General features: G+C 40.9%; 1 protein-coding gene across 7 annotated transcripts in view; it reads right to left on the reverse strand.

The window, feature by feature from the left end:
• ST6GALNAC3 (ST6 N-acetylgalactosaminide alpha-2,6-sialyltransferase 3) overlaps positions 1–22,260 on the reverse strand; it is a 626,194-nt gene extending 603,934 nt beyond the window's left edge. For 6 of the 7 annotated variants that reach the window (XM_071217374.1, XM_058303347.2, XM_058303342.2 and 3 more), the window contains exon 1: positions 22,047–22,226. Coding sequence is in view for 1 of the 7 variants with exons in the window: in XM_058303350.2 (XP_058159333.1) it covers positions 22,047–22,064 (18 nt within the window). In the remaining 6 variants the exon portion in view is untranslated. Of the gene's footprint in view, positions 1–22,046 lie in introns of all 7 variants that reach the window. The other variant, XM_058303350.2, reaches the window with a different exon arrangement.
• Positions 22,261–25,424: the final 3,164 nt, after the last annotated feature.

Raw genomic sequence — 25,424 nt, forward strand, 5'->3', positions numbered from 1 at the left:
GAGGAATTAATAAAAAAAACAACAAACTAACCCCAAAGGAAGAAGAAAGAAAGAAATAACAAAGATCAGAACAGAACTAAATGAAATAGAAAATAAGAAAGCACTTGAAAAAATAAACAAAACCAAGAGTTCTTTGAGAAAATCAATAAAATTGACAAACCCTTAACTAGATTAACAAAGAAAAAAAAGAGAGAAGATGCAAATACACAAAATAAGAAATGAGAAAGGAGATATCACCACTGACCCCAAAGAAATAAAGACTATCATAAGAGGATACTTTGAAAAACTATATTCCAACAAAAACAACAATTTAGAGGAAATGGACAAATTCCTAGAAATACATAGGCAGCCTACATGACAAAAGAAGAAGTTGATAATCTCAGCAAACCAATCACAAGTAAAGAGATAGAATCAGTCGTTAAAAACCTCCCAACTAAAAAGAGCCCTGGGTCAGACAGCTTCACAGGTGAATTCTACAAAACATTCCAGAAAGAAATAACACCAATCTTGCTTAAACTCTTTCAAAAAATTGAAACAGAAGGAACATCGCCTAACTCATTCTATGATGCCGACATTACTCTAATACCAAAGCCAAACAAAGACACCACAAGAAAGGAAAATTACAGACCAATCTCTCTAATGAAACTTGATGCAAAAATCCTCAACAAAATACTTACTAATCGTATTCATCAATACATTAAACAAATTATACACCATGACCAAGTGGGGTTCATTCCTGCTATGCAAGGATGGTTCAAAATAAGAAAATCAATTAATGTAATATACCACACAAACAGATTGAAGGAAAAAAATCACATTATCATATCTATAGATGCAGAAAAGCACCCTATCTTCCTTTCTTGATAAAAACACTATAAAAGATTGGAATAGAAGGAAACTTTCTGAACATGATAAAGAGTATACATGAAAAACCCACAGCTAACATCATTTATAATGGTAAAATCCTAAAATCTTTCCCACTAAGATCAGGAACAAGACAAGGATGCCCACTATCACCTCTCCTACTTAACATAGTCTTAGAAGTACTTGCTCAAGCACTGAGGCAAGAACCAGACATAAAAGGCATCCAAATTTTAAAGAAAGAATTCAAAATTTCACTATTTGCAGATGATATGATCTATACATAGAAAACCCTGAGAAGTCTACAACAAAGCTTCTAGAACTTATCAATGAGCTCAGCAAAGTTGCAGGGTACAAGATAAATGCACAAAAATGAGTAGCATTTCTGTACACCAATAATGAGCAATCGCAGGAGGAAATCAGGAATCAAATACCATTCACAATAGTAAATAAAAAAATCAAATACCTAGGAATAAATTTAACTAAAGACGTAAAAGACTTATATACAGAAAACTACACAACACTGTTCAAGGAAATCAAAGAAGACCTAAATAAATAGAAGAATATCCCCTGATCATGGATAGGAAGACTAAATATTATTAAGATGTCTATCCTACCAAAACTGATCTACAGACTGAATGCAATCCCAATAAAAATCAACACATCATTCTTTAAGGAACTAGAAAAACTAACTATGAAACTTATTTGGAAAGGAAAGAGGCCCCGAATAGCCAAAGACCTATTGAAAAAGAAAAATGAGGGAAACGGACTTTGGCCCAGTGGTTAGGGCGTCCGTCTACCATATGGGAGGTCCGCGGTTCAAACCCCGGGCCTCCTTGACCCGTGTGGAGCTGGCCATGAGCAGAGCTGATGCGCACAAGGAGTGCCGCGCCACGCATGGGTGTCCCCAGCGTGGGGGAGCCCCACGCGCAAGGAGTGCGCCCGTGAGGAAAGCCGCCCAGCGCGAAAAGAAAGAGCAGCCTGCCCAGGAATGGCGCCGCCCACACTTCCCGTCGCCGCTGACGACAACAGAAGCGGACAAAGAAACAAGACGCAGCAAAGAGACACAAGAACAGACAACCAGGGGAGGGGGGGAAATTAAATAAATAAATAAATCTTTTTTAAAAAAAAAAAAGAAAAATGAAATTGGAGGAATCACACTACCTGACTTCAAAACATACTACAAAGGTACAGTGGTGAAAACAGCATGGTGTTGGCACAAAGATAGACACATTGACCAATGGAAACTAATTGAGAGTTCTGATATAGATCCTCATATATACAGCCATATGGAATTTGACTAGGCCACCAAACCTTCTCAACTGGGAGAGAATAGCCTCTTCAACAAATGGTGCCTGGAGAACTGGATATCCATATGTAAAAGAATGAAAGAGGATTACCAACTTACACCTTATACAAAAAATCAACTCAAGATAGATCAAAGAATATAAGACCCAAGACCAAGAATCCCTTGGAAAGCAAAGTAGGGAAGCATCTACAGGACCTTGTAATAGGAAACAGCTTCATGAACTTCACACCAAAAGCAGGAGCAGCAAAAGAACAAATAGATAAATGGGACCTCCTCAAAATTAAAGCCTTTTGCACCTCAAAGGAGCTTGTCAGGAAAGTGAAAAGAGGGCCTACACAATTGGAGAAAATATTTGGTAACCATATATCTGATAGGAGACTTATATCTTGCATATATAAAGAACTCCTATATCTTGAAAATAAAAAGACAAACAGCCTGTTTAAAAAATGGGAAAAAGATTTCAACAGAAACTTCTCCAAAGATGATATACAAATGGCTAAAAAACACATGAAAAAATGCTCAAAATCCCTAGCTATTAGGGAAATGCAAATCAAAACAACAATGAGATACCATCTTACTCCCATAAGACTGGCAGTTATCAAAGAATCAGAAGACTACAATTGTTGGAGAGGATGTGGAGGAATGGGAACACTCATCCACTGCTGGTGGGAATGCAGAGGGATCCAGTCATTTGGAGGACAGTTTGGCAGTTTCTCAAAAAAACTAGATTTGCCATATGACCCAGCAATTCCACTGCTGGGTATATACCCAGTAGAACTGAAAACAAGGACACAAACTGATATATGCACATGAATGTTCATAGCTGCACTATTCACTATTGCCAAAAGTTGGAATCAACCCAAATACCCATCAACAGATGAATGGATAAATAAAATGTGGTATATACATACAATGGGATACTACTCACTTATAAGAACAAATACAGTACAAACAGATGTGATAACATGGATGAATCTTGAGAACCTTATGTTGAGTGAAGCAACCCAGGCATTGAAGGACAAATACTACATGACCTCTCTGATATGAAACAAGTAAACTAAGCTGTCTCAGAGAGCTAGAGAATGGATGATAAACTTTAAGGTAGTTGGAGGGTAGAGGATGGTTGTATGCTGACAGCTACTTGGGTGAAATCTATGATCAGCTGGAGGTAAGTATTTGTACAGGGAAGGGATAAAATGGGAGCATAGGGATAACTCTGGGTGGGGCTGTGTGGGCTTTAGGGGCTCTAGGGATGGGAGGATGGGTCAGATTGCCCAAGAAATTGGGGAGAGGATGAGGGGAACATTTGATCCTGGGAGACTGTCAGGTATGTGGTTAAAATTGTGGTGCAGAGAAAACTCTTTAGAGATTGTAATATGGAAGGCTGTCTGTTTGGAATGCTTAAAGCGGGGGGTGGGCATCTGCCACAGGGCAAGCTTCTGGGGAGTGTGTGAGTGCTCATTTTGTCACAGTGGATTATATCATTGGGTGGAGACCCATACAATGAGAGTGAAGGTGTACCCACATCCTGGGGAGGACTGATGTTCTCAGAGGGAATTGTATCTCTTGAGAGAATAGGTGCTCCCAATGGGTTAGGGCAGTCAAGTATGTCAAGCCCTCAACATTTTTGCAAGTATCTCTGAATGTGGTCCCTTAAGTAATGAAGATTGATTGTCATGGTGAGCCCTGAGGGGAGGGGGAAAGAGGTGTTGAACACATGGAATCAGGGTAACTGTGGGGTAATAGAAGTGTTCCACAAGATCACACCATGATAGATATAGGTCATGTTAAATTACACCAAAAATGTATAAAAGTCTATAGGCTAAAATGTAAACCATAATGCAAAACATAAGATAACCAAAAAATTTAGAAAATTGTATAGTCTAAAATATAAACCATAATGCAAACCCAAATGGAACCATGTTTGAAAGCTATCATTTCAATATCTGTACATTAGCTGCAGCAAATATAATATGAACATGTAAAAAGATCACTGTTGGGGAAGGGACAAAGAGTTTGATGTTGGATAAATAGGAGTACCATATATAGAATATGTGAATTACTGTGACCTAAAACTTATGTCAAGAGAAACTTAAGAATCAGGAGAAAAAAAAGGAGGTAGACACTGAGAAGAAATGGAAGAAATTGCCTTGCCACTGCACATACAGGGCAACACCTGTAGCAATGATGAAAGGCAAAATGTCAAAAACAAAGCTTTTCAATTTTTTCATTTCTTTGATACCCCAATTTATTTTTCCTTTATTTAATTTTTCTAAATTTCTGTGTATTCTATATCTAACCTTTAAACCCATCACTATATTCCATTTTTCTGTTAAGGGAACCTGGCAATATATTGGGCTTCCTTTTTTAAGTTTTGGACCACAGAGAGGTTCAGCTATGGCGGGGAGGAACACTTGTGTGGGGTGTCACTGGTGGGGGGCACACGGTTGGGAGGGAGTTCTCCAGGGCATGTATACATCATGTATACAGAGTACATAGATAGGTTTGGATATTTTAAAAAATAAATTAATTAATTAAAAAAAAAAAAGTCCCTGCTTTTAAGCTGGATTGGTACCCCTGCGCCTTCCCAGCCTCCGCCTCCAGCTCTGTGGTCAGTTTGAGCTTGGCCCAAGAGTGCCCTCCGGTTCTGGGTGGACCTCCAGGGTCTGACTGTTGAGGTTTCCATGCCTTCTCCCAGGGTCGGGCTGTGGGCTCCTGTCCTGCTGATGGAGAAAGAAGAGCTGCTGGGCTCCAGGCTAGCAGGAAGCTGGTTCCTGTGGCTAGTTTTTACTGGAAAGCAACACTGTAGCCAATTGTCTGTCTGTATTCTACACTGCATGTAGGAGAAAAGTTTAAACACTGAATTGTGGAAGCGGCTTGGGCCACTTCCTCGACTTTACTTTGTGGGCTGTCTGTGTGTTCACATTTCCATCCGGAACTCATCACTGCTCATGCTGGGCCTTTCCCCAGCTGGGAATGGGTGCACTGGAGACTGTTTATGTTCGGTAGGCTCCTTAAACGACTTGTACAATTTAAGTGCAAAGACAGGGAGTATAAATAAAGATGTAAAAAAAAAAAAAAAAGGAAAAAAAGCAGGGCCATTGTAACCTTAAAATGACATATACATTAGGTGGTACTTAGCTTAAGGCTTGTAGCACAGTATATGCTCAATAAACAGCAGCTGTCTCAAGGGCAATAATATGGAACCACTCCCCAAATTAGGACTGTGAGACAGTAGGCATTTAATGGGCAAAAGGCCTGAAGTACCTCACACCCCTCAAAAGTACAGTTTAAGATTACAGCACTAACTGTATGTGTTAACCTGTCATCCATATTAGAAATAACCTCAATCGTGCCACCAATGTTCCAAGGGCTCAAGAGGTTTCTTCTGAATTTAAGACTACCTAGACTAAATGAAAATTCCAACATCTGCAATAATAGCTTTATTTGCTAAGAACATTTTATTTTTATTAGCAATTTCAAACAAATCAATATATTTGTTTATACCCATTTTACAGATTTTAGAGACGACACATTCTCATTAGACTGTGGCCATGCAGATTGTGGTCTCTACAAGGCACCAGCCTGGCTCCTTCATTTCAAAGAACGGGTGCCTTAAATATGACCGGCTGCACCACACCTGGAAAGATCAGATATTATTGTAATGTATTACCGAACAGCATTCTGATCAAAATTCTGCTATACAATGTCTAAGGCTGCCATAATTGTAAAAAGCAATTTCCAGATGCAGAGAACAATGCCTAACGCCAATCCCAGGATGCTGAACACTATAAAAAGATAATAAGACAAGATAATATTCTGCTCTCAGTTCAGTGGCTCCACCACCTTTAGTCTTGTGCTTTGGTTTTCCATTACCTAAAGGTCAACTACAAGCTCCTTGTCCTACCTAAACGCTCACCAGCCCCCTGAGTCCAGCCTAAGCTCCAGTCACAATAGCCTACTCACTTCAGGTCCAGGGCCTGAAAAGAGCCCAAAGCAGCTGGAACAGAGAAAGCAAGAGGTTCAGTGCCTTAGAGGACACTAGAGAGGCAGGGGCAGGTCATGCAGGCCTCTGGAGTCAGGATGAAAAGTTATAATTTATTCCAAATGAAATGGGAAGACATTGACCAGTACAGTGAGGGAATGAGATCATCTTACATGCATATTTTTGTAAAGTTCTTTCTGGCTGCTGTGCCAAGAACTGATTCCAGAATCTGGAGTGATGAGTGAAGGAGAGAAGGTTGCGGTAGGGACACCAGTAGAGTAGGTGAATACAGCACAGCCATCCAACTAGTTAGCCTATTAATGTTCATGCTTAATCCAGTAAGATTCTGTTCAACTATCGGCTCATCGGTGAAACTAATTCCACTAGGTCTGAATTGAGCCAAGCAAATTAAATAAGCTGCCTAAGTAAGTATACTGTTATTTAAAAGTTCTTCAAATCAAAGGAAAGATGTTAGAATTCCTTGATTCTTCTTTATATTCCATGTAACTCAGATTAAAATCTTTCCCATTAGCTCCTTCAAAGAGAATTAATGCCTAGTTCATTTTAAAAGTACTAAATGATTCCTTTCCCTAGAGAGGAAAGAGAGCAGAGAGGTTAAAAGCAGGGCATTTTGAGCCAGACAGATCTGAATTTGATTCCCTGGCTCCACCACTTATTGGGCAAAGCCACTTAATCTCCCTAAGCCTCAGTTTCTCCATCTATAAAATGGGAATAAACCCACCTCAAAGGGTTGCTATAAAGTTTTCCCTGTATAATGTAAGATGATTATGTCAATGCCTGACATATAGTAGGTACTCAACAAATAGTAGCTGCTGCAAGGACAATACTGTCCTTCCAAGCCAGGGATGGGAGACAGATGCTATGCAGTGACCCCTAGAGTAGAACTACCCAGCAGCATCCAAGATAGGTTTAGGGTTCAATGATGTCAACTGAATGTAAGGGTCAGTTCCACCAGAAAGAGCCTGATATCTACAGTGTATCACCTAAAACAGATAATCCCAAATTTAAGATTCCTTTCAGTAAATGTAGAATTCAACAACACGAACAATCATTAATGACATATTTGCAGTTTATCATTGGCTCATTCCCATTTAATAACTAAACCACCAAGCTCTGCCATATACACTGACGGCAGTGCTCTTACATCTTTGGCACATGTTATTTTTCAGCTTTCTGATTGAGATTCTTCCTCTGCAATCATGGAAGCAAAATCATAATTGGGACAAGCAATTTGCAAATACAAAGGACAATGACCAGAGAAAAGCCAAGGATACTGAGTACTCTAAAAACAATAAGATCCTTCATGATGTGACCCCAACCATATCATCTTCTCCAACAATGAAACCCAGCTCAGTGCCAGCCATTCAGAACTTTTCCCTGGTTTTCCAAATATCCTGCTCCTGCATGCCAATATCTTTGCACATACCATCCTTTATAACTGAAATTCATTCATTCAATCATGTATTAGTTTATTCTGTGCTAGATTCCAGGTACACAGTGGTGAATAAAATACCTTGCCCTTTCAGTCTCTTGATTGACAGAAAAACAGACAAATATGTATGTATTCCTATATTAAAGAAGGGCTGTGACCTTAATAAATGAGGAAGTATAATAGGGAATATCAGGAAGAAAGCTATTTCAATAGCATGGTCAACAAAGGCCTGTCAGTGGTGGTTAACTTTTAAGTTAGGTCTTATGGGATGAGAAGGAATACGTTCAAGAAGAACCTGGGGCAAGGTATGGCAGGCAGGAGAAGAGGAATCACAAAGGCTCTGAAGCAGGAAGGAACTTGACAGGGTCCAGGAACAGGATGGAATGATAATGAGAGTAGGAATGAGGGGGTAGGAGATGAAGTCCCAAGAGTAACCAAGGGCTAGGTCACGAGCATTGCCACCCACGGACAGGAATTTAGATTTTGTTCAAAGTGGGAAGGGAAAGCCACCAAGGTTTAAAGCAGGGAACTGCCATAACCTGATTTACTTTTGAAACGATCAGTCTGGCTGCCATGTGAAGTTATCCAGGGGAACACGCGATGAAGAGGTGAGTGGGGAGAAAAGGCAAGAAGGAAAACTGCCTGGCAGTTCTGGACAGAGCGCTGGGCTCCTGTTCAAACACCATCCTGCAAGGAAATTAATTCCACCAGTGCGGGTTTGACTGAAGTGGGTCTTCCTAAGTGTGATCTGAATCAGAAATTGGTCCAAGGCTTTAAAAAAAAGAAAGAACTTAAGAACTTCAAATAATTTTTTTTTTAATTCACCTTATTTCAAGTCAAAAATCAAGCCCTCTCTATTTATTTCCACAAGCTCCTTTGAAGTGTGTTGGTTTGATACTGGAATGGATTTCAATAGTTTAAGTCATTCTCTGCACCAGAGATGTAGACCACCAAAGTGGCAAAATACACAGTTTATGGCTGTATGCTGTGGGTGTTGCATGTACAAACTCCAGAGCCAAACTGCCTGGACTCAAATCCCACTCCTGCCAGACTAATTTTTTAACCACTTTCTGCCTTGATTTTTATGAATAAAAAGGATATTAAATGAATCAGTAAATATATTTAGAATTATGCTTAGCACTCTCTGGACACACAATAAATGTTAGCTAATAAAAATAATAATTATAAAAATAATATGGTCACACAGTTTCACTATTCAGTAGCCACAGGACCTTGGGTAAGAATTTGAGTTTTCTCTAAATCTCAGAGTTTCCTCACAGGTAAAACAGACATGATAGAAACAGTGTTTTTCTGACAGAACTGTTGAATATTAAAGGAAATCATGTGTATGCCTTAAATATAATGCTACCATATAAAAAATGCTCAGGAAATGTCTGCTGGTGTTATTTCATTATTAAAGTCATTATAATTATTGCAAAAGCGCCCACTGACCAATTACAAATAAGTTTATCCATATACAACCTTAGGAATATATTCTGTTAGATGTATTTGCTTCATCTAAATTCCTGGATTCAAATCTTTGCCTCTCTATTTTCTAGTTGTATGACCTTGGGGAGGCTACTTAGCCTCTCTAACCTCCAATTTCCTCATCAATAAATGGGAATTTATCATAGTACCTACCTTATATACTTATAAGGATTAAATGAGATAACACAAAAATACAAAGCCCCAGCACAGGACATATAAGCATGTACTTATGTAAATACAAGCTATTGTTGCAATCATTATTATTATTCATAATAATAATAGTGAACCTGAAATTCACTAAAAAAGAATGATATCTTCAGCTTCTCTTTTATCTTCATTCCCTTTACCCCTCCCCTCACTCATAGTACTTGGATTCTTTCTAAGTGCTTATTATCTCTATTTGCTGAAGATAAGAGAGGGAAAAAAATAGTCAAACACAGACCCCTCTAACCTATCTTAATCTGGAAGATATAGAGTGAATTTTTATTGTTTTAATGCAGAAATTTGAAAAGGTGTATGTTTGGATGTCATTTCTTTAAATAAGGTTTTAATAACGGGTCAAAGATGGGTGAGAGGAAGAACGAACCATAATTTACCATCAAGTTAGAAATCTTGGCAGAAATCTTAGCTCAGATCAAGCCATAACCAGGTTTCCGAGGTTAAACAGCATGGCAGAACTGAATAAACTTCAAGCCACCCAAGAAACAAATAATTAAGCAATATAAAGCAGGACAAGAGAGCTTCACTCCCAGCTGAAAGAATGAGAGGAAAAATAAATAAGGCAGCAGGCAGAAGGTGGCAAAGGTTCAGGTACTTGCTGCTTCTGAGGAATGATTTTTTTCTAAGAATAGGGAGAAAGGAAGGACAGCAGGGCAAAAAAGGTCAGCAAAAAAAGAACAAACAAGAGCAGTAGTTAAGCCAGCCCTCAGGCTGTGGCAAAGGTGTGAGGGATGACATTCTTGCACTGTGGTGACTCTATGAAAATGATTTTATACTGGACATAGAAATGATTCACACTTCCCAGAGAAGAATTCCTAATGGAATGGTTTGTATCACGGAACTCTGCAAGAGGGCTTTATCTACTTGGTAAGAAAGTTCCAAGAGCATCCCTTCTCTAGGCTGAGATTTGGTTCTTCAAACAATTAGCTAATGATCCCAGCAACACCTGGATTCGGGGAGTGGCCTGGAGGCCAGTGACAAAACGAAGGAAATCAGAAGAATAGGCCGCCGCACAGAAAGGGAGAGCCAGGGGAAAGCAAAAGGGAAAATTCTAGAGATTTATATTTATTTTCTTATTTATGCCAATATGAGCCTATAAGAGGAGATTAAAAGTAGCGGTTTCCAATGCTTTTGTGACTTATTAAAATCCCAAACAAGGCCATCAATCAAACATAAAAAAAAAAAAGCTATCACCTTTCACCAGAGTAAATGTGCTTTCCACATTCCTGAATCCTTAAATAATAACTTTTAAAATATGAAACTGACTAGGCCAATAATGAAAATAGTGAACTCTAGTGCTAAGGTACTAACGTTCATTGCCAAAGCAGCACAAATTTGACTACAGAAGCCATTTCCGATATCTTGATTCTCCTTGTCAGGCAGCAGACAAACCCGGGCCTACAGAGTGAGACATGCAATCACCATGAACCAAATTCTTTGGTTTACAAATTATCAATAATTGATTTTCCAGAAAACATGAGTGATACCACCAGCAAAGGATTAATTTCAGTCCCCTGCTCTTGCTGGGAGCTCACCCTTTTTATCCTGGAAGGCGGCCTGAGCCCCAGGGCATCAGAAAGTTTGGAGTTTAATAAAAATAATGGAGGCAGCATCAGATGATTACAATCCCTGAACAGTTGATTGGAATGCCCCAGACGTAAATTTCTAAGTATACTTACATTTTTTTCCAGAAACGCATGTGTTTGAATCCCTGCTCTGCTACTTCTCTAATTCAACAACTACTTACTGCATGGGCTGCAACATAGTAGGCCTACTTAAAGTGTGGTCCAGAGATGGGCATCATAGATGTCACCTGGGAGGTGTGAGAAGCACACATTCTTTGGACCGCAGACCTACTGAATCAGAAACTCTAAGAATCCAGCTCAGGAATCTCTACTTAACAAGCCCTTCAAGGAGTCCTGATGTAGTTCAAGTTGAGCAGCACTGTCTGTTAGGAGCACAGACTTAGGGATCAGGCTTTGTGGTCTGTATTCCAGCCCCAGTTTGTGACTCTTGAGACTCAATCTCTGTCTTCCACGTAGAGTGCTAGGCTCCACGTTCAGTAAATGCCACTGGAATTCATGGTGATGGGCACCACTGCCACAGCTGGCCTTACGTGGGAAAAACAGCACTGCCCTGGACCCCAGGAATCTTAAAGTCTACTGGAAGAACTCAGTCTAGCACAGAGGTTGGCAAACTCTTTCTGTAAAGTGAAAGAGAGTGAACATTTTAGGCTTTGCATACAGTCCCTCTCTCAACTTCTTAACTCTGATATTGCTGCATGACAACAAACACAGATATAGGAAATGAATAAGCATGACAGTGTTTCCATAAAATTTTATGTATGGGCACTGAAATTTGAATTTCATATAATTTCACGTGTCATGAAATATTATTCTCCTTTTGATTCTTGTTCAACTATTTGAAAAGTAAAAGCCATTCTTACTCACAGACTCTACGTAAGCAGGCAGCAGGCCAGATTTAACCCATGGGCCGTAGTTTGCTGACCATGGTCTAGTGCTCTCACATTAGTAAAGTTGTTAAGCTATATGAACCACGGTTTTCTCATCTGTCAAATGAAAGTAATAACACCCATCCTGAAGGTTTATTTTGAGACAATAAATATCTGTAAAATACCTGGTGGGCCCTTTGCTACAGAGAAGGCACTCAGAAAAAGGCACCTACTATCACTATTATATTGAAACATCTATCTCATGAAAAAAATGCTATACTCCACAATCCAGGAAAACTATGTGGTGCAGGGCAAAAATACAACATGAGAGTGCAGGCAAAACAAAAGCAGAGGTTTACAAACCAATTAGCTCTAAATATCATTGGACAAACATCCAATAGCATATCGCTGCATTTGCGGACGCAAAAATAAGCACTGAAAAATAAGCAAAGCTGTAAAAAGGAACTCTAATCACCTTACTCTCTTGAGTTCAAAGAAGATATGCAGTTTATTCTGGATGTCTAAATTGATCCCATATGTAGGCCGCCCTCCTATTGAGCAATAGAACAACTCAAAGAAGATCTTAAAATCTGTTTCTGATCTGAAAGTCTCCAGGAGTTCCCACTACCACACTGAGACCAAAGAGCCAACTCATACATCCTACAAAGCAACACCCCCTCCGGGAGAATGGACAGCTGCTCAACATCTGAGGGGCAAATCAGGTTCTGAATATGGAGAAACCTAGGACCCCATTTTCAAATGAAACTTCGAGAGCTCACCAAAAGCTCAAATGTGTTCCTGGGTCATGTACTCATAACTTGCTCACCATTTGCCTTCCTTTGACTGCAAGAGTCTGACCAACAGGTGTGCCCTCCCCTTCTCAGCCCTACCTGGTAGGCAACACTTTCCCCATCCCCTTACACGACTGTCATTGCCTCCACATTTGGCTGTCTCTTATAATGGTAAGGATAATACGAAATGGAGAGGTGGGACTGTGCAAAAGGACGCTGACCAGGAAGGAGAGATCTGGGTTCAGATTCTAATTCTGGAAAATAGAGGTCACCAAGCCTGTTGTGTCACCTCACAGAACTTGTGAGAGGACAGCATAATATAACATCTCTAAAAGTACTTGCACACTGTAGAGCTGTGCTGTCCACCTGAAACGTGACTAGTGCAACTAAGGAACCTAATTTTTTATTTAATTTCATTAACTTACATTCAAAATTTGATAATTCCACTGCTGGAAAACTTAAGTATGTTGGGAACCACATGGATATGTGAATTTACTTTGCCAGCTGTAGATTATTTTATTTTAATTAATTTATACTCAAAAACTGATACCCAATTCAGCTCTTGGGAATCTTTAAGTATATTTGGAACCACATGAATGAGTGAATTTATTTTTAAACTGTGAATTTTATAAAATCTAAATAAAGGTCAAGTATTTCTGATGAAAATTTACCATCTGAATTGAGACATGCTGTAATTGTATAAAACACACCAAATTTTGAAGACTTATGAAAAGAATATCAAATATCTCACTAATAATTTTTATATAAATTACATGCTGAAATGAAACTATTTTGGATATACTAGATGAAATAAAATAGTGTATTAAGTTAATTCTGTTTCATTTTCATTTTTAAATATGGCTCTTAGAAAAATTTTAAAAGTGGCTTGCATTATATTTCCATTGGACAGTACTGCCATGCAGCATTAAATAAAGGTATTGTTATTTATTCATGATTATCACAAGGCTGAAATCAGACTCAATGTCAGGCTGGCTCTGACTTCTTTACTCCAGCATCTTACTACCCAAGCTCTAGAACAGTGCTCTTTCCTGAGTTACCATTTTCCTTGATTGATAAGGCAAATCCTTCACAGGAAGGGATGTTCATTTCTCACTCTTTAGAGCCCATCCCATCGGTGGGCCAAGCAGACACCAACCAACCCTACCAGGAATCACAGCCGCCTATATGAAGGCGCAAACTCCATTTCGCCCAGGGAGAAGAATCCTCCCAGAACGGTCAATCGCTCATTCTTTAAAAAAAAAAAAAAAATTATTAGAGAATTACATTAGACTGTGTATGTATGGCAACAGAATTTTTTTTTTAATCCATTTGCTCATTCTTGTTAAAACCTAAGAGGAGGAGATCTACGTGCACGCTTCAATCCCCAGATCATGACTCATTCCCAATTCAGGACATACGCGTTCCACTTTTGCAGTGATACACACAATTTTCACATAAAGACTGGAATAATCCAAATACAAGGACCCCTCTTTCCCTGCCCCGGAGCAATCTCTCAGGAGTTAACTTCTCCCCATTCTCACAAATACCAGACGGTGTGGGTCCCCACCCCTTCACATCAACAAGAAATGAAAGAGCAATCTAGAGATATGGGTGTGGGGTAACAGGTCTCTCAGAGAATGTTACTTACTCCAAAGCTATGTTTGTTTAAGCCTCTTGATAACCCAGGCCAAGGGCTCTGACTTGGTGACCTGAAGTCAGTTTAGAAATAGAACCAGACCCTGCTCGATGCTTGGACTGGGGAAAAGAGCAAACAATAGTGAGAGCACAATTTCCTATGACCACCTTCCTGCTCGCAAACCTTTACAGGGCTGCTAACAAGGAGGGGAATTAAACCAAATTGGGATTTAGAGCCTCTTCCTTTCCCTGCTCTGGTGGAGGTGCTAATTGGCAGTAAAATGCATAAAAGGTGCATATCAGAGTGGTAAGGGGATGAACTGGGTCTGGATAATCCATAAACTGAATAATGAGCCCTTTAATAACCAGGAGCTAACTGCAGCTTTCTGTAATGAGATCCTGGTAGCACTTATAAATCTACTCTCTCCAATTAGAAAAATGCCTCCCTACACCTTTCCCCTAAAGCCAGGAAACAGAAACGAGCTCATCCAATACCTGGCCCTCAGGCACAAGTAGGTGTTAAATTCTCACAAACAGAAATTTCCCTCCTGGGGAAGAGATTTCATAACTTTCCTCTAAAATCTACTGGAAAGCTTAATATGCTTCCTCTGCTTCCCCAGGATCTAAACCCTTTCTTTCTCCTAGCGGCTCCTGAGATAGGTTTCCTCTGTTCAAGCTGTTATCATTATTAAAAATACTAATAGTAGTTTTCCCATTTGCACCTTCTATGTGCACAGGAGCATTCTGGCTTGCAAAGTGCATTCAAAGCATAAATTATTTCTTGTGGTCTTCAATGCCACTCCAGGGACAGATCCTGGTTAGGGAGCCTGAAACTTGTGTAATTTATGAGCCTCTTTAAGAAAATTAATATGAAATTATAAACATAAACTTCCTAGAGCCTCCTAGAGCTTTGGAGGGGTCCTGAGCTTGGCATCAGGGTAAATACAATTCTACACCACCCCCCTCCCTCCTTCCTCTCCACTCCCCTTCACTCTCACCCCAAAGGGACATGTGGGTCCCTCAGGCTGGAGGAGAGGGGTCACATGACATGATTTGACATGACATGGCCCTGGTCAATGGGCTATTCTCTAGCAGAGACAGAATTGGAACCTTCTTACGGCTTCAGCATCTGCAGCCCCTCACAAAGCAGTTTCCCCATCACAAAGGAAACTCTGAGACAGGAACAAACAGCTCAGCTAAAAATGGCCCAATCAGAAGTTTCAGGAAGCCATGCAGACTAAGGAGAAGGTTTTAAAATAAGCTCACAGCCTCTACAAACATTCACTTCATTGGCCCTGAAGATAGAAGACATACCACATAAACACATAAAGCCGGGAGTACCCTACCTCCCCCGTTTATGAACCCCTGGACCTGGAAAAGTTACTTAGCTTTTCTGATGCTCCATATCGTACTTGTAATAAAAGTTTATCTGCGATGATGGATGTAAGGCACCGAGCACAGGACCCAGCATAAGCACTCTAAGTGTTCCATAAATGGCAACTATTAATGTCGCTCTTACCAATTCATCCAAAGAGCACTGCTCTTATACAAGCAAGTGGTTCCCCAAAGTGTGCTAAAGTTAGGAGCAAAAGCATCTGCTCAGTCACCATAATACTGAAAATTAGGCCAGGCAGCTGCTGAGATTTCAGCATTTCCTGGGCAGCAGTAAGAAATGTCATAGCAGATTTATTAGACAAAGTGCCTTGACTTGTCTACTGCTAGGGTTGTCCTACAGTTTTAGATTTATAATCTGTGTACCTGGGAAGTCGCTGTGATTTTCCAGTCTTAACGAATCCATATTCTTTTCAAATGCTTTGAGACCTCATAGTCTGAGAACTGCACAACTGCTTGGTTGTGGGTTTTGGCTTTTTGTTTTGTTTGTTTGTTTCTGTTAACCTGGGGAACCAAAATGATCACGATAAAGGTAAGCCACTCTTATACTTCCTTTCCTTCTTCCCTCCTGTCCTGTTCGCTCTTACCCCTCCCTCCAGATTTCAAATTGGCACCAGATTTTATGAGGAACGAAACAGATCTACAAGAAACAAACTGAGAAGGAATTTAAGGAGCAAACTAAATCGATAAGCTCACATCTGCTTGCTGTATGTTAGAGTGAGAAACCCATTTTGCCGCCAGGAAGAATTCAGCTGTTTACAGAGGAAGAAAGTTTGGGCTTATGTCTGTGACTGGAATCTGAAAAAAGTTTAATACCATCATTTATACATTCAGCCATCATTTAGGTGAAATTACTGGGACTGAGCTAGTCCTTAGGGAGGCCAAGTTGAATGCGACAAGGCCCTTCCTGCCCCCAAGAGCCGGATGGGTAACGCCCGGCCCCACCCCAGCACCACTACCATACACTTCCACACCACTGGGTAAACTTTTCAAAGCATTTTGCATATTTTTAATTACTAATTTAATTATTTCCCTTCACAAGGTGTGAGTAAGCTTTTCGGGGCAAGAACCATATCGTCTGGTTTGCAGTTGTTCAGTAAATACCGGCCATTTGACCTACTGAAGAGTCTTGCACTCATTGAGTTCATAGTCAAACAAGAGAGGTGGGCCTGTAAACCACTAATTGACACTACAGGGAATATCTGCCACTACAGAGACAAGAACTAAAACCATGCAAAACCTAGGGAGCCTGATAAAGCAGGAGAAGGCTTGACCATAGACACGACACTGAACTGGGAGTTGAGAGATGAGCAGAACTCTCATAGGTGGAGGGAAAACTACAGCAGAGGGAATTTCCAGCAGAGAAAACAGCACATACAACAACTAGTAGCCAATAATTAGCAAGGACTTATTATATGTCAGATTCTATTCTAAGCACTCTACAGAAATTAGCTCATTTATTTCACAGCACCTTAAAAGCAGACACTATTTTTGCTCCCATTTCATAGATGGGAAGTGAGGCTTAGAAATCTCACTGCTAGAACCAGCTGATCTGACATCAGAGCCCCTCAATTCCTATGCTATTCTACAAGGCGCAGCACTGTGAAAGAAGGTATCTATGCCATGTTGGGTGAGGAAGTAGGGGGTGGGGAGGCCATCGGGCAGGGGCCAGATTCTAAAGGAACTTGAATGCCAAACTAAGATGCTAGATTTATTCCATGGGGATTGGGGAGCTGAGACAGGCATTTAAGTTTGAGAATGGTTTTAGCATAACCATCCTGGGAGTGATGTGGAAAATGGGCAAGATTGTGAGAAGGCTGAAGAAAGGCTACTTCAAAGGACAGACCAAATATAAGGCTCTGGATAAGACAGAGTAGTAAGGATGAAGAATAACGGGCAGAGTCGAGAGATTTTCCAGAGGTAGAGATGAAGGTGAAGGATTGGATCTGGAGCAGGAGGAGAAAGCATAAATAAGACACCAAGGTTCATAGCTTGAGATCACCATTCATCCAATTTCCCATCTATCAAAATGGTTTGGAGACAAAATAATAGTAGCTTAGTCTTGTATTTATTGTGTTGTCAAAGTGCTTCATATTCATAAGTCTCATCCACCTGGAGAAACCATAATCTTCTCCAAAACAGAAACTCATAAGTGTCCTGCATCCACATGTCCAGTCAGTGTCCACTTCAGTGCTGAATACATAGAAAACTTAACATAGCTCACCATATTTGTTAAATATCAAAGTATATAAGACACTGGGTTCAAAAAGTACTGCTGACCAAAGGGAGAAATCATAAAAGAAAAAATACAAACAGGTTTTATTTCATAAAATTTTAAAGTATCAATAGTTTACAAAAGAATAAATCTAAAATTTTAACTTCACTGATAAGCAAAGCAGTATAAATCAAAGCAGATATCTTTCTTAGCTATCAAATTTCAAAGACTTTTAAAACATTCCACAAGATCCAATATGCTGTCTATCTTTGCTAGGGCAAGTGAATGCAGAGGATCCAGGGAGAACTCCTAAGAGACTTCAGGGCCACTGGAAAGACAGGTGATTGGAGAGCTACCCGGGAGAGCCACCTGATCAGGAACATGACTAGAAATGAACATACTAAAATTTGCCCTTGATTTTACTGCAGTACAACTACCCTATTCTGACTAATCTAAAGATACTCTCATTTAATCTCTAAAATAACCTACTGAGAAATGCCTGATCATTCCCATTTTGGAAACTAAGGCAATGAAGTCAAGAAATTTACTTGTGGTTACACAATTAGTAATTGGTAAAATCAGAATGAAAACCCACACATTTCTGGCTTCAAATCCCAGGCAAGGTGGGATAAGTACTTATTTCACATGAAAATGATTACCAAATTGATAATCTTTTAAGGACTTCTTTATGAGAGTCAGTCTTAACATGCATGGGCAGAATGGGCCCTCATCCATACACAGCACCTTGAGGAAATAGTTCATATGCCCCAAAAGACCACAGAACAGGTTTTCTCCTCTTAGCTAGTCAGAGAGATTCCCACTAATAGGGTCTTTGCTGTGTATGCAATAATGATACTTTAATCAACATTTCTGAATCTCAGTTTTCTTATGTGTGAAAAGGGATAGTAAAATCTACCTCAAAAACCTGTTGTGAAGACCAAAACCTTTGCATGCAAAATAGATAGGACACTGCCTCAAAAGTTATCCTTCTAAAACAAAAGCACCATCACAGTTAAGTCCAAGCCATTCTTCAAAACCCAGCTCCAGTATCATTGCAGAAAAGTCTACCTTGACTACTTTAGAGGATTCATTGCCCCCTCCCTTATGCTGCTATTATATCTTCCACTAACCTACATTTTATTTCTCACATTGTAATATACCAGTCATTTATTTACAGTACAATATATGACACTTGAAAAGAGGATCAACGGTATATTGTGACCCCCAACACAAAGTCTCAGGCTAACATATGTGCCAAAATATTTCATTTGTTTTTTTTTAATTCATCATTTTATCTTCTCTACAAAACTGTAGAGAAGTTGGTTGTTGTTACTTTTGGGGTTTTTTTGTTTTTTGTTTTTAATTTCTCTCCCCTTCCCCCTCCCAACCCCCCTGTTGTCTGCTTTCTGTGTCCATTTGCTGCATGTTCTTCTTTGTCCGCTTCTCTTGTTGTCAGTGGCACGGGAATCTGTGTTTCTTTTTGTTGCGTCATCTTGTGTCAGTTCTCCGTGTGTGCGGCGCCATTCCTGGGTAGGCTGAACTTTCTTTCACGCTGGGCCACTCTCCTTACGGGGCAGACTCCTTGTGCATGGGGCTCCCCTACACGGGGACACCCCTGCATGGCAGGGCACTCCTTGCACATATCAGCACTGTGCATGGGCCAGCTCCACACGGGTCAAGGAGGCCCAGGGTTTGAACCGCGGACCTCCCACGTGGTAGACGGATGCCCTATCCACTGGGCCAAGTCTGCTTCCCATGCTGTTGTTGCTTTTGTTTTGTTTTGATATACCAGGAATAAGGATCAAACCCTGGACCTCATATCTGGGAAGCCGGCACTCAACCACTGGACCACATCAGCTCCCCTAAGTTGGTTTTTTCATTTGTTTTTTTGTTTTGTTTTGTTTTGTTTTTTAGGAGGCACCAGGAACTGAACCCAGGACCTCTCATGTGGGAAGCAAGCGCTCAACCACTTGAGCCACATCCACTCCCCTGTGAGATTATAATTATCCAGGTTCTAAAACTTGGGGTAACTGAGACTCGAAGCTACAGTGACTGTAGATGATTACACACAATAGCCAGGCTTCCATTCAACCCAGATCTCAGGACTCTGAAATCTGTGCTCCTCACTCCACATGTGGAGCTTCACAGATAACAAAGGAGAAAGAGCCTGTCACAGATCCAGACCACTGCTGCAAAAAAGCACCTTGTTCCTTAAAGGTGATAGGGACTCTGGATGGTATTAGACAATCTTATAAAGTTGCCACCTAGAAAAGTACAGGGAACAGCTATAAAATGTAAGAAAGCCTGGTAGACCTGTGTCTGGAACCAGGTTCACTGTTTCCAAAACCCAGTGGCTTTGGGCGAATCTCTTAACATGGGAGCTTCAGAAGCCTCAGCTGCCTCATCTGTAAAATGGGATTTGAAACATAGATACATACCTTGCAGAGCTTTATGAAAGAATAAAAGATATATGAAATGGACTGAGGATACAGTTAGGATTAATTAAATGGTAATTATTGTTGTTGTCATTATATGTCAGAAAAGAATTAAGTGCCCTATCTTTTTTAGTCCCTACAACAACCCTATGGAGTAGGTGCAGTTTACATTTATCTTATATGGGGAAATTGAGACTTAGAGACCTTTAAGCAACTTGCCCAAGATCCACAGGTAGCAACTGACAAGACCCAGTATTCAGGCCAAAGTCATTCTGAGTCCAAAAAGCCTCTGTTCTTGATAGTACACCTGTCTGCATTCCAGATCAGCTACAGTGCAGGAGAGCTAAGGAGGACTCAGATATGTCCCAAATGTTTGAGGCTGTGTGAAGCACTACAGATAAGGGATGGACCTGGCTCAAGTGTAGCTTGGGATGTGCATTTAAGATATCTGGAATGTGGGCAGGACAAGGCAGAAAGAAACCGAAAGAGAAGAAGGTCAACAACAAATGCTATGCTCCTCAATTTCCCTTTCAGCTAATACAATAAATAGTAGAGACGACTCATTCATTTTTCAGTCCTTGTGCTAAGTCTACAGATTAAAAGTTCCATATTGTAATATCAATGTATTATTTCATCCAGATTTTGTTACCATTTGTTATGTACCAGAAAATGTTTGGAAACCAAAAAGAGAAAGTTGAGAAAAGTCACAGGAAATGTCTGACTCCTTTACTCAAAGAAATGGAAATAAACCCTACTAGGTTACTCTCTTATTTGCATCAATACCAAGGCATGTTGGAAGGGATTCAAGTAATTAGTACAGCAGTAGATGGCTTCAAATCATTCTAGAGAAAAAGAAATTTCACAAATAGCACAACATTTTTAAAAAACTGTTTTCTGGGGTTATCAGAAACATCACAGTTCCCTCAAGCTTGGAACAAATAGGTCTTTGCATTTTCCAATTAAGTCACAGGAAGCCTTGCTGTGAAAGTTTTTGATCCATGCAATCAGGTGAGGAACTTGTAGAAACAGCAGTGCAGAAAACGGGAGGGAAAAGTTAAGTGAGGCACTCACACCACGTCCTCTTATCTGAGGCCATAAGACTGTTTTCCCAGAAAGCAAGCTGCTCAGTCCAGGCTAAGATGCCGGACTTGTGAAAGAACACTTAACAACGAAGGGTTGGGTGAATGGACTCTGATGGGGAATAAAGTCATTTTAGCCTGAGGGTCCGAGATTTTCTACTAATAAATGCAACCTCCTGTAAACTTTTCCGAAGTAAAACTAATGGCACAGAAAGCAAGCAGATCTCATTGAAAATTCATTCGTAAGGGACTACCTGCTAACTCAGAAGTTTCTGTCTTCACATTATCAAATGCCCAGTCGAACGCCCCTCCACCCCGCCCCCCACTCAAAGCGCTTGACCCCTCATCACCACCAACACATACCCAGCCACTCCTCTTCCTGTGGTCCCTGAAAGGATTCAGGCTCAAAAGAGACGAGGGGCCGCAGGAGCACCCGTCCCCTCCCTGCCCACCCCATTATTCGGCACAACGCCCTGCTCTCCCCTGGAGCCAACAGCCTGCAGCCCCTTCAGTGCAGGCGCGAGCAGGCAGGAATGGTGCGGAGAGAGGCTGTGCCAGCTGCATTTTTTCAGAAGCTCCCTCCATATGCATTTGCCAAAGGAAACAAAAAGAAAATCAATGCCAGGAAAGGACAAGTGAGATGAGGATGCGGTGGGACCGCGGCTGACTCGGTGCCTCTTGGCAGAACCGGGCTCGCCAACCTCGCGTCCGAGCCACACATCCGAGCGTTACCTTCAGGATGCAGGCCATGGCGCTCGGCCGGCCCTCCTGCCACCGAGTAGCGGGCGCGCCTGAGTCAGGGGCAGTCCCGGCAGCAGGCTGGAGGAGGGTATCAATGCAGGACCGCTCCAGACCACATTCCCGCAGACCCAAATAAGGGGACCGCCGGGCGAGCAGCGCGGGCACAGGCCCCGCCCCCCGCGCCGCGGCCCCGCCCCCGCGCCCGTCCACTGGCCGGCGGCCGCGCGGCCCCGCCCCCAGGTCACGTGCCGTCCCGGGCGCGAGCGGCGGCAGCTGCAGCTTCCACCTTTTTTATCCTCGCTCTCCTTTTTTTTTCCCCCTCGTAAACGTTCTTTCGTTCAACGTATACAAAGGCTGATCGGCAGAAGGCAGGGCTGTGGGTCCTGCTGCGGAGAGAAAGCGGCCTTTCTTCTTCTCGGTTTGGTCTTTGCTAACAGATCAGAGAAGCCTTGCTTGCAGTGATTTCACACTCTTTAAAAACTTAAATGGGTTTGGAATCGCCACTCTACTGGCTTTGGGCACATCAAAGGATTCTTCAAAAGTAGCTCCGAAATTTTCCCAGGGCTGTTTAAGGATAGAGCCTTTACTCTGCTTAAAAAACTCTGTAATGGACTTAACTAAAACTAATAATTTGCCATTAATAAGGGAACACAAAATTATATCAACCAAAAATGTCATAAACCTTATACTGTGTATGGAAAAGGTAGTGTATTTTGTGTGTGTATAATGCTGCAAGTGTGTTTATGAAAGAAATTTGTGTATTCACAGAATGCATATATGTATGCTATATAAATCTGTGAATGTGTTTGTGTATACCCCATTTCTTTGCCCTTTTCTGCTACTGTCTTAGAACTTGAGGGAGTTTTGTTGCAACTTCACTAACAAGGTTGTATCTAAACTTTTCTTAGACTCCAGAGAAGCCATTTTGCACCATCCAACCTGAACTCTTTATTGCCAAAACAAAGGGCAATGTTGAAGTTCTAAAGAGGTGGCAACTGGAAGAAGATATGTTTCCAGCCTTCCCACCCCTCCTCAGCAGACCTTCTGTGAATCAAAGCCAGCAAAGAGCCGAATTCCCAAATAAGAACAGACTAAGAGAAGCAGAGTTACTTCTATAGGAAAGTAGCATCAGACTAAGAGAAGCAGAGGGAGAGAGCATTCTGTATATATACATGGATTTTTTTTACCATTTGGTCCGTCCAAGAAATCTTAAAACCAACCCCAAAATGTTTACGCAAAAGAGGTTTTACTTACTAGAAGCCCTGTCTAGTTGGCCTATATGGAGTCATGGAAACGCAGTGTGAGCTGATGTTGGCTTTAGCATTGTGAAATTGGCTCTCAAACCACAAGCAGAAATCAGGCCTTCAACGGATTCAGTATTTTCCTGATGAGAATAAGAATCCTGAAAGAGAGGAGGTTGCAGAAGCTGAGACTGTGTATGAACTGCTTGCTCCCAAAAGAAGCTCCTTTTTTCAGTTTCCCTGGAGGTACCATACCCTACTCTCCCATTCGTTAGTGCGGCAGCCTTTCCACCTGCTTGGAAGATAAGGTGTTTTCAGTAAGAAATCCCTGATCGGGACTGTGTAATTGAAACTGCTGTCTTAACTCATGGTCTTTAGTGGGCCAAGAAAAGCCAGTACTTCGTTCATTCATTCAAACCTTATTGAGCTTACCACTAACTGGAGGGTAAAACCTTTGCTGAACTGCTATAGAACCTGTCAGGGATGAAAGATTGACTTGTGTGGCCTCTCACATCGTCTCAGGCTCACAGTTCAGTGAGAAAGACAAGACTTACATGCTAATATAACATGGTAAGTGTTTTAATCAAACTGGAAGGAAAATTCTAAGGAAAGAGGGACTGAAATCAGAAGGCAGCAAGTGGGTGGGGCAGGGGTGGTCTCAGGAGGACAGATCTTCTCAGCACTTCCTTTGGTAATCTTGATCAAGTTTCTTACGCTTTCTTTAGTCCTCAGCTTAGATATTAATAATATCTATCATTGTGAGAATTAATGAGATAATGTTCGTAAATGTACTTACATTGATGGGTAATTAGGTAAATATTAGCACTTTTTAAATGATAGCTTATATTTTTATCTAACAAAGAAAGTCTTAGGCAGAAAATAGCTCATGGGAGAGAATAAATAGGGTGTTCACGTTGGGTGTCTCAGAAGGATGGAGAACACTTATAACTCAGGAATGCTATAGTGATGACTTTACTAATTCCATCAGTCTACTCAGGTATGGTTTTCTCAACAAACCACTCCCACACCCATGTCCACCTTTCTCAAAATGTTATGGTTTATTTAGTTAAAATTTTTCATTGCTAAGTATTCTTTCAGTATCACCCCCAGTAATTAGCATCCACAAGTTTTGTCTAAATACAAATACTAATAGAGACAATATAAAAACAAACTCAATAGATTCCAGAATAAATCTGTACCAGAAATTTTACAAAGTAATATTAACCATCACTGTTTCAGATGACAGGCCTAGGAAAAAAAAAAAAAAAAAGCAGAAATAAAAACTGGTTCTGGACCTTGTAAGGAACAGGTTTAAGGAGTGGTAGAAGGGTGTAGTGAGGAATTTTTTTGTTTTGAAACTGACCAACCTCCAAGAATAGCTTAGTCTAGGTCACAGGTCCAGCATAATTTTCCAACATTCAAGTTGTGTGATTTACAACTCCCGGGTACCCCAAAGAATCAGAGACCTCTGTTTCCAAAAAAAAATAACAACAAAATAGAGTCACCTTGTAATTATATACAATATCTCATTTGGTCCCAAAAACACCCATATGGATATTACCATCTCCTACTGGTAAACAGAGGAACAGAGTTTTGAATCCAAGTAGTCTGACTTCTAAGCCTGCCATCTTAACCACCACACTTAGCTGGCCAATATTAGGTCCCCAGTCTCTACCATTTGGCATCATTTAGATATTGTCCATTAACCTAAGTTTGGTAGCAAGAAAACCTGGTTAGTAGTATCCTCCACTTCTCACCTGCATCTATCAACCCCCAGCCCCAGGCATGGCATGGCACATCCCATCCAGGTCTTCCCCACAACCAACTGTAACCACCTATGCCCACAAGAATTACTTCCCACCAAAAACTCGCACTATTGTCTCTCACCTATCCCTTGGGACCCCAAATGCCAAAGCCTGCTAGACCTTGCATCCTTTCATAGCGAGACCCTTGGGGGCTGGTCCTATCGTTGCATCAGCTCTAATTGGTCCATCTCCCTTTCCTCACAGGCCTTTCACCAACAAGATAGCAACATGCCTTGAAGCTGAGACCTCATGAGTTATGACAAGTCATGGGCTAAAATTTGCTATTTAAATTGAGTTTTTGCCTAATTGTAAATAGCCCCGTT

This window comes from Dasypus novemcinctus, chromosome 9 (genome assembly GCF_030445035.2).
Source record: "Dasypus novemcinctus isolate mDasNov1 chromosome 9, mDasNov1.1.hap2, whole genome shotgun sequence".
Classification (NCBI taxonomy): domain Eukaryota; kingdom Metazoa; phylum Chordata; class Mammalia; order Cingulata; family Dasypodidae; genus Dasypus; species Dasypus novemcinctus.